Raw genomic sequence first — 10,264 nt, forward strand, 5'->3', positions numbered from 1 at the left:
GAAGAAAGAAACTAGTCATATATAAGGAAACCCCCATCAGACTAACAGTGGATTTCTCAGCAGAAACCTTACAGGTCAGGACAGAATGGGATGATATATTCAAAGTGCTGAAAGAAAGAAACTGACAGACAAGGATACTATACTCAGCAAAATTATCCTCCATAAATAAACAGAAATAAAATCTTTCATGGACAATCAAAAGCTGAGGGTATTCATCACCACTGGACCAGCCATACAGGAAATTCTTAAGAGAATATTACAATTCTAAATCTATATGCACCCAATACCAAAAGAGTCTGATATACAAGCAAATATTATTAGATCTAAAGGAAGAGACAGACTCCAATACAATAATAGTTGAGGACTTCAACACCCTACTCTCACCATTAGGCATATCATCCAGACAGAAAATCAACAACAACAAAAAAATTGGATTTATACTGAACTTTAAAGCAAATGGACCTAATAGGCATTTAAAGAACATTTCATCTAACAGCTGCAGAATACACATTCTTCTCATAAGCACATGGAACATTATTCAGGACAGACCCTATGTTTGGCCACAAAACAAGTCTCAACTAACTTTAAAAAATCAAAATAATATCAAGTATCTTCTCAGACCACAATAACTAAAACTAGATATCAATAACAAGAAGAGCTTTGGAAACTGTACAAATATGTGGAAATTGAACAACATGTTCCTAAATGGCTACTGGGTTAATGAAGACATTAATAAGGAAATCAAAAAATTTCTCAAAAAAAATAAAAAGGGAAACACGACATATCAAAACCTATAGGCTACAAAAATAACAGTGCTAAGAGGGACGTTAGTAGTAATAAATGCCTACATCAAAAAGGTAGATGTGGTGGTGCCTATAGTCCCAGCTACTAGGGAGGTTGAGGTGAGATGATCACTTGAGCCCAGGAGTTTAAGGCCAGTCTGAGCAACACAGTAAGACTCCATCTCAAAAAAAAAAAAAGTAGAAAGATTTCAAATAAACAATCCAATGATGCACCTCAAGGAACTAGAAAGGCAAGAACAAACCAAATCCAAAATTAGTAGAAGGAAAGAGACAATAAAGTGTATAGCTAAACAAAATAGACTTTAAAAAAATACAAAGAAATAACAAAACAAAAAGTTGGCCTTTTAAAAAGATTTAAAAAATCAATAAACAGCTAGCTAGGCTAACCAAGCAAAAAAGAAAGAAGACCCCAATACACAAAATCAGAAATGAAAAAGGAGACATTACAACTGATACCATGGAAATACAAAAGATCATCTGGCTGGGCACGGTGACTCATGCCTGTAATCCTAGCACTTTGGGAGGCCAAGGCAGGTGGATCACTTGAGCCCAAGAGTTTGAGACCAGCCCGGGCAACATGGCAAACGCCCAACTCTATAAAAAATACAAAAATTAGCTAGTTATGGTGGCACATGACTGTAGTCTCAGATGCTGAGAAGGCTGAGGTGGGAAGATCACCTGAGCCCAGGAGGTGGAGGCTGTGGTGAGCCATGACCACACCACGACTGGGTCATTGCACTCCAGCCTGGGTGACAAAGGGAGACTCTGTCTTTAAAATATGTGTGTGTGTGTGTGTGTGTGTGTGTGTGTGTGTGGTGTGGTGTGTGTGTGTGTGTGTGTGTGGTGTGTGTGTGTGTGTGTGTGTGTGTATAACATTACCAGAGACTATGCTCTAAAAACTGGTAAACCTAGAGGAAATGAATAATTTCCTGGACATACACAACCTACCAAGATTGAATTAAAAAAAAAAAGAAAACCTGAATAGACCAATAATGAATAACCAGATTGAATCAGTAATGAAAAGTCTCCCAGCAAAGAAGAGCCCAGGCCTGAATGGCTTCACTGCCACATTATACCAAACACATGAAGAACCAACACTAATTCTCCTCAAATTGTTCCAAAAAATTGAAGAGGAGGGAACTCTTCTTAACTCACTCTATGAGGCCAGAATTACCTTGATACCGAAAGCAGACAAAAATACAGTAAAAAAAGAAAAGTACAGACCAATATCCCCAATCAACATAGATGCAAAACTGCTCAACAAAATACTAGCAAACTGAATCCAGCAGCCCATCGAAAAGATAATATACCATGATCAAGTGGAAATTATCATACAGATGCAAGGGTGATTCAACATACACAAATCAATAAACATGATATATCACATCAACAGAATGAAGGACAGAAAGTATATGAGCACCTCAATAGATGCAGAAAAAGCATTTGACAAAATTCAATATCCTTCATGATAAAAGCTCTCAACAAACCATGTACAGAAGAAACATACCTCAAAATAATAAAGGCCATGTATGACAGACCCACAGCTAACATCATATTAAATGGAAAAAAGCTGAAAGCCTTTCTTCTAAGAACTGAATGAGACAAGGATGCATTTTTTTTTTCAGTTTTCATCTTGTTTATTCAGTTTGCTCCGAGGGCAAAATCAACAGTAGTAGAGATCACAAACATTATTTTGATTGGCCTCACAAGTCTGATCAGTAAAACCTGAAAAACACAAAATGTTACACGAGTTGCAAAGAAAGCACTCCTGGAGTTCACTGACATGATAGCAAGTGGAAAGAATATAAATGCAACAGGTGTTAACATTTAGAACGGTACTTGTAAGCCTGCTCATGTCTAGACAATTTTGGGACCCTTGCTGCAAACCCTTCATGTATCACTGCTGATTTCCTTGACATGAAATACGACTTTACGAAAATCTTCCTAGACCTTACTCTGGCTGTACTTGAGTGGTTCTTGTGCCTACGGCGCTGGCATATGCTGTCAGGATTTCCACTATCTGTTTCGTTTCTAGGGTTATTCAGGCTTCCTTCAGCCAGTCTTGTGCCACTCATCTGGATTCCCCCTTCAGCTGATTGACAAACTTTGCTACTAGCTCCAGATCACCATGCTCAATGCAATAGGAGGCATATGACAGTAATTTAAACGTGTTTATATCTTCAGATCAGAGCTCTGCAGCTTCAGTTGCTGAGGCGGGAATAGAAGCAGGGACTGCAGGTAGGAGAAGAAGTACTGGTACAAGCTATTTCTGGTTTAATCAATCATTGCTACCCTTCGGGCCAGTTTTTGAACAGCATAAAAGCAGGCTCTAAGGGTCTCTTCACTGTACACCCCATGGGTCAGGGACTCTGGAGGGATAGCTGTGGCTAAAGCTTTGGTAAATTCATTATCAGAACAGTTGGCTTTGATGGCCTCAACTGCACTACCCAGTGGGACAGTAGGCATTTCTGCAGATGAGGTCTTCATGCTGTACTTTAATGCCTCCACTGAAAGCCAGAGTTGGTAGGCTTTTCTGGCTTCCTCTTCAGCAACTGCATGACTCTGAACAGCGTGTTCGATTCCTCTGAGTCTGGCATAGGCAGTGTTTATATCCAGAGTAAAGTTGTGAACTTGCTCTTGACTGAGATGACGAAACTGTAATTCTTGTTCCGAGAGTCTCTCAGACAGGTTCTGCTCAAATTCATACTTCAATTCCTGTTCTTGAACCCTAAGGACATCTCGCAAGTGATCAGTGTGGGCAGCTGCCTGTCAGTGAAGCTAGGTTCTCATTTCATTCTCCATGGCATCTCTGACTTCCTCTACCTTTCTGTCCTATTCAGCCTGCATTTTACTTCCATGATGTTCTAATGCTTTTGCTACTACAAAGTCAAATGCCCGCTTTTCTTCCAGCGTTTGTTTCTCCAAGGCTAATGTGATGTGCTGCTTTTCTGTGGCCTTCTGTTCTGCTAGCTCTCTGTTCAGCTGATCGATGTGACGATGTGCACGGGCAATCAGGGAGTTCAGATCATCAGTAGAGAGCTTGTCAGCTGGGTCCAAAACGCTCATTCCTTTCCACCCAGGAAGGACTTCTGGAGTAATACTGTCCAGCTGTTGTTTAAAGTCATCCCGAGCTTGGCCCACCAGCTCATGATACTGAGATACAACCTTAGCCTCAAATTGAGCTGCTTGGACCTTTTTGACCACATTATCCAGATCAACTATCGTGTTGTGAAGTTTATATGAGGCTTGGCCCCAGCAACCTCTTCTTTCTTTGCATTTTCAGTCACACTTTTCATCTTCTCTAACTCTTCTTTGGCTTTGAGAAGGGCATTGGCAGCTTCATCTACTGCCTTTCTGTGTTCCTTCAACGCACCTTGCACTGTGTGCCACTTAGCAGACTTCTTCTTGCCATCAATCTCAGAATTGTCCATGGCGGCTTTCAATATATTGGAGTGTGCATTGACAGCCTGGACCACAGTGTTCTGAGCTGCAATCGCCTGCAGAGTGACATTTGCAGTTTGCCTCAGAGCATCTTCAAAGCTCTTGGCTAGAGACTCAGTTTTAACTTGTTCTTGTTTTTCCTGTTGTGCAAGGCAAGCTGCAATTTCTTCACATGGTTGTTCCCTTATAGAAGATGAGGATGCTTCTTCTGAAAGTGCAGGTGTGGGTTTTCCTTCAATTTCACGGTGATCAGTTTTTAAAGATTCCTCATGCTGAACCCCAGGAACCAACACTGTATCACCTGCGGTTGCTGAAGCTGGAGTATCTCCCTTTTGTTTTTGGAGTTGTGAGGCAGGCTGTTTAAATTCTTTTGTTACTTCTGATACACTAGAGATTTTTAGTGGACCAGACTGAGTTGATTTCTTTGGCAATGGAACATTATAAGGTGCAGAACACCAAGAACCACCTTGAAGAGTTTGTCTGAGTAAGGTATGGTTTTCTCTACTCTTTCTCGGAAATGGGAAGCCCATTTGGCATATAGGATAGTGCCACCAATACCTCCACCAAAAAACAAAAGGCCAGCTCCAGCAATGTTGCCAGTAGTCAACCCAGAGCTGCCTGAAGTAGAGTATCGGCGGCATGGTCACAGTGGACGGAGGACTAACTTCCCACAGAGACAACTCTGGGCCACAGCGGTCACACTCGATAACTGACAGGCCCGCAGTATCTGTCGAGCGGACGGTGCTGCTGGTGGATGCGGGAGCTGCCATGGCAGCACGAGTAAGTGGAGGCATGTGTACATATGTCAAGGATGCCTATTTTTATCACTCCTATTGATATGGTTTGGATCTGTGTCCCCACCCAAACTTGAAATGTAATCCCCAGCGCTGGAGGTGGGGCCTGGTAGGAGGTGATTGGATCCTGAGCGCCATTTCTCATGAATGGTTTAGCACCATCCCTCTTGGTGGTATTGTCATGATAATCAGTTCTTGAGAGATCTGGTTGTTTAAAAGTGTGTGGCCTCCTCCCCCCACCCACACTGCTCCAGAATGTGAAGCACTGGTGCTCCTTTTGCCTTCTGCCATGACTGTAAGCTTCCTGAGGCCGCCCTAGAAGCAGAAGCCTCTACGGTTCCTGTATAGCCTGCAGAACCATAAGCCAATTAAACCTCTTTTCTTTATAAATTACCCAGTCTCAGGTATCTTTATAGCAATGTAAGAATGGACTAATACACTTATTCAACGTAGTACTAGAAGTCCAATCCAGTGCAATCAGGTAAGAGACAGAAATAAAAGCCATCCCAATTGGAAGAGCGGAAGTCAAATTGTCCCTCTTTGCACATGACATGATTTTATATTTAGAAAAATCTAAAGACTCCACCAAAAAACTATTAGAACTGATAAATTTAGTAAAGTTGCAGGATACAAAATCAACATATAAAAATCAGTAGTGTTTCGATACACCAATAACAAACTAGCTGAAAAAGTAAGCAAAAGGCAATCCATGAAGGCTAAAACAACTCCATCTTGGATGCTAATCTGCCATATGGACTTCTAGTTAACCTGTCCTGGGAAGGCCTCTAAAATTTCCAGTTTATCTACTGTTCCTTGTATAAGAGCACATACTATAAATCCTGCTTCAAAACAACCTTGACGTTATCCTACTTCAATTGGTCTACAGAGCCCTTCTAAATCACATATACCCCTTCCTTATGGTATATAAGCCTCGGGTCTGGAGGGGTAATGGCACAGGGATCCACCAGCTTATCTTACCACCACCCAAGACACAGACATGGCTTCTGTTTTAAGTCCTTATTAAATGTTTCTTTCTGAGAAACTGGATTTGTCAGCCTCTTTCTGTGGCCTCTCAGCTTCCTTGAACTTTGGGGGTAGGTTTACATAGACCTGCCCATGGAACACAATCTCATTCACAGTAGCTATTTTAAAAATAAAATACCTCGCAATAAATATAACCAAGGATGTGAAAGACCTCTGCAAAGAAAACTACAAAACACTGATAAAATAAATTGAAGAAGACACAAGCAAATGGAAAGACATTCCATGTTCATGGATCGGAAGAAATGATATTGTTAGAAAGATCATACTATCCAAAGCAATCAACAGACTCAATGCAATCTCTATCAAAATGCCAACGACATGTTTCACAGAAGTAGAAAAAACAGTCCTAAAATTCATATGGAACCAAAAAGGACCCTGAATAGCCAAAGTTATCCTGAACAAAAAGAACAAACCTGTAGGTATCACACCGCTTGACTTCAAAATATATTACAAGGCTAAACAGCATAGTATTGGTATAAAACCAGACACATAGATCAATGGAACAGAATAGAGAACCCAGAAATAAATCCATATATTTACAGCCAATTGATTTTCAACAAAGGTGCCAAGAACATACAATAGAGAAAGGACACCCCTTCAATAAATGGTGCTGGGAAAACTGGATAGCCACATGCAGAAGAATGAAACTGGATCCCTACCTCTCATCATATACAGAAATCAACTCAAGATGTATCAAAGCCTTAAACATAAGACCAAAAACCATAAAGCTACTAGAAGAAAACATAAATGAAATGCTCCAGGACATTGGTCTAGGCAAACAGTTTATGGCTAAGACTACAAAAACACAGGCAACAAAAACCAAAATAGACAAATGAGATTATATTAAACTGAAAAGCTCTGCACAGCAAAGGGAACAATCAACAGAGTGAAGAGACAACCTGTGTAATGGGAGAAAATATTTGTAAACTATGCATCTGACAAGTGACTAATATCCAGAATATGTAAGGAACTCAACAACTCAGCAACAACAACAAAACAAATAATTCCATTAATAAATGGGCAAAGCACCTGAATAGGCATCTCTCAAAAGAAGACATACAAATGGCCAACAGGTATATTAAAAAAAACTCAACATCACTAATCATCAGGGAACTGCAGATCAAAACTACAATGAGATAGCATCATCTTACCCCAATTAGAATGGCTATTATCAAAAAGACAAAAAATAACAGATGCTGGTAAAGATGTGGAGAAAAGGGAACTCATACATCATTTGTGGAAGTGTAAATTAGTACAGCCATTATCAAAAACGGTATACAGATTTCTCAGAAAACTAAAATAAAACTACCATACTATCCAGCAATCCTGCTACTAAGTATTTATTCAAAGGATAGGGAATTGGTGTATCAAAAAGATACCTGCACCCCCATGTTTATTGCAGCACTATTCACAATAGCCAAGATACAGATTCAACCTAAATGTCTATCAATAAATAAATGAATCAAGAAACTGTGGGATATATTTACAATGGAATCTTATTCAGCCATAAAAAAGAATGAAGTCCTGACATTTGCAGCAACATGGATGGAACCGAAGGTCATTAAAGACAAATATTACATGTTCTGACTCACATGTGGGAGTTCACAAAGTTCATCTCATGGAAGTAGAGAGTAGAATGATATTACCAGAGGTGAAGAACGGTATGTGTTAGAGGAGAAGTGAGTTTGGTTAATGGGTACAAACGTACAGTTACACAGAAAGAATAAGTTCTAATATTTGATAGCAACATAGGGTGACTACAGTTAACAATGTATTGTATGTCTCAAATCAGCTAGAAGACAGAGTGTAAAATGTCCTCAACACACAGAAATGATAGACAAGGTGATGAATATCCTGATTTCATCATTACGTATCCTCTGTGTGTAAAGTATTTCATATGCCCCATAAATATGTAAAGATATTATGTATCAATTTTTAAAAAGTGCCATATGTAGATCAGTGATGGGAGTGTGTGCTGCAGAACTAATCCAGTTCTGTAAACCTGAGATCCTCCGTGACCCGGGAAGCAGGACATCCACCAACCACATGGGAAAGCCCGATCCTCAGTGCTCTGAGGCTTTGGCCATCAATGCAGGGCTTGCTGGCCTGGAGCAGGAGTGGACAGCCAGTGGGGAAACAAGGCCACTCCACCACAGGCGGGTAAGTCACCACTGTGGCCACTGCAGCTGGGCCCCGGGAGCCCTGGGAGAGACCACATGGGCATCTGCAGCCGCGCCCTCCACCCGGGACACCACCTTCTGATGAGCACTGGGTGAAGGGATCACTGAAGAGGGTTTAGCAGCAAATTCTATGTAATCAGCAGAATGGATAGCAGGGAGTATGGAAATAAAAAAGACAGACAAGAAACGCAGAGCTGCATGGGGAAAGCTGGTTTATTTGGCTCTCATGGGGTCAGAGAATGACTCTGGGACCCCAGACTTCCCTGGGGGGATAGGCAAGTTCAGCCAGGGCTCCAGATCATTCTATCATATTCTCGATCCAGAATTCAGAGGGTTCACTGAGCATGCTTTTCACCTGCACCAGGTGCAGAAGACCAACTGAGGACTCATCCAGGGAGTGTACAGGCGTGGCCTCATCTGCACTGGGAGCAGCAGGTCTGGAGATTCATGCTCAGCAGCAGGAAGGGGTGCTGCAAGAGATGGGTCTGCAGAGGACGCTGGTGCAGGAGGGCTGGCAGCACCCAGAGGACTGGCAGGAGGGAGCCGCATACATGACGGGCCTGCAGCTCATGGGCACGCACACAGAGGACTGGCAGGAGGGGGCCACGCACACAATGGGCCTGCAGCTCACAGGCACACACACAGAGGACTGGCATCTCACGGGCACACACACGGCTGGCTTGAAGCTCACGGGCACACACACGGAGGACTGGCAGCCCACGGGGACGTAACAGGATGGCTGGCAGGGGCTGGGCACGCAGCAGACTGGCTGGCAGCCTGAGGAGCAGCTGGTGTGGCACATGGTGGCGTGTGGCTGGATAAGGTCGAGGCAGAGGGCAGTGATGTCTGGGGACAGCTTCCCTGGGCAGCCTTTATACCTGGACCCAGGCATCCCCACAGCACAGAAGCACACACCTGTTGTCTTCCTTGTTTTTCTTCCTCAAGACTGTTTCCTGGAACTCAGTTTTCTGTTGTAGATGATCATGTTTTTTATCTGGCCTTTTGTTTCATGACTAATTGCACCCTCTTCAAGCTCTTGTTACATTTGGAAACCTGCCCAAATTTATCAGTGATGCACAGGCAGTTTTAGCTCCACCTGCCTGATATCTGCCTCCCTTCATTAGTTCTACGCTGAAGCAGACATGAGTGGTACCCAAAAGAGCTCCTCGAACCGCAACTTCTGTTGCATCAACCAGAAACTTTGGGGAAGAGACCAGAACTGAATATAGACAATGAAATCATACTGGGGAACCTGCTGGAGTGAGTGATGCAAAGCTGGCTACTCTATCAACTATACAGTTGAGATTTAGGAGATGCTCGTTTTCAGGCAGCCATCAACCAGCAGTGCAGACTGTGCTTCCTGAGAGAGAAGAAACTTAGGAGATAAACTCCCATTTCCCAGCTCTCCGCTGGGGCAGGCTTCCAAAATGCAGTGTCACCAGCCAGAGTCAGAGCAGAATACAGTGGCCCAACTCTGCCGAGGAGGAAGGGGCCAGCGCCCAAGCAGCTGAAGCCCTGGAGTCCGAGGAGCAGAGAAGCAGAAAGAAGGATCCGTGTGGAGAGCAGGCCCCGCACTGTGGGAGCTGACTGTGAATCTGTGGAACGGGGCAGGGCTGTGCATTCCCAGGGCAAGGCAACCACAGGCTCACCAGAGAGAAGCTGCTAGAGGATTGAGAGTGAAGCCCCCCTCCAGCCCCCACGTCGACATCCAGCCGAGACCCCCTACAGCCTGGCACCAAATGAGTAAGGACCACAGACTACAGTGAGACCCGCCTAGGCCAGCCCGAACAAAGGCTAAACCAATTCAGAATAGGATTTTTAGGGAAGACAGTTTGGAATGTGAGTCCCACCAAGATACAGAGTGTTCCAAGTTGTAGATGCTTCCCAGAGATCCACTCTAGCAAAGTGTTAAACAAAAACTGCACAAGATTAAGGTCATTCTCTAGTAACTGACGGCTAGAACAAAAAATCAGAAACATGATACAGCTCAGAGTCTGTAAAT

At 42.9% G+C, this 10,264-nt stretch overlaps 1 protein-coding gene and 1 pseudogene across 3 annotated transcripts; both read right to left on the reverse strand.

Annotated features, from left to right (window-relative positions):
* Positions 1-2,445: 2,445 nt before the first annotated feature.
* On the reverse strand, positions 2,446-4,926 carry LOC107970181 (MICOS complex subunit MIC60-like; annotated as a pseudogene).
* Positions 4,927-8,423: 3,497 nt separating this feature from the next.
* LOC738856 (keratin-associated protein 12-1) lies at positions 8,424-10,000 on the reverse strand. Of its 3 annotated transcripts, none has more exons than XM_003949193.4 (2): positions 8,883-10,000; positions 8,424-8,822 (listed from the first exon to the last, which is right to left on the reverse strand). In XM_003949193.4, the coding sequence occupies exons 1-2, from the start codon at positions 9,152-9,154 to the stop codon at positions 8,714-8,716; spliced, it is 381 nt and encodes a 126-aa protein (XP_003949242.4). In that variant the 5' UTR covers positions 9,155-10,000; the 3' UTR covers positions 8,424-8,713. The 3 variants fall into 3 exon arrangements, with proteins under 3 accessions (XP_003949242.4, XP_009439675.3, XP_024208232.2); XM_009441400.3 differs by having other exon boundaries at positions 8,714-8,918; positions 8,973-10,000; XM_024352464.2 differs by having other exon boundaries at positions 8,714-10,000.
* Between the last annotated feature and the right edge of the window lie 264 nt (positions 10,001-10,264).

The sequence above is a fragment of the Pan troglodytes genome, chromosome 22 (genome assembly GCF_028858775.2).
Source record: "Pan troglodytes isolate AG18354 chromosome 22, NHGRI_mPanTro3-v2.0_pri, whole genome shotgun sequence".
Classification (NCBI taxonomy): Eukaryota; Metazoa; Chordata; class Mammalia; order Primates; family Hominidae; genus Pan; species Pan troglodytes.

Bases quoted from the DNA above. Each gene is read 5' to 3' on its own strand.
- LOC738856 (XM_024352464.2), bottom strand. From the start codon at position 9,154: ATGCCTGGGTCCAGGTATAAAGGCTGCCCAGGGAAGCTGTCCCCAGAC.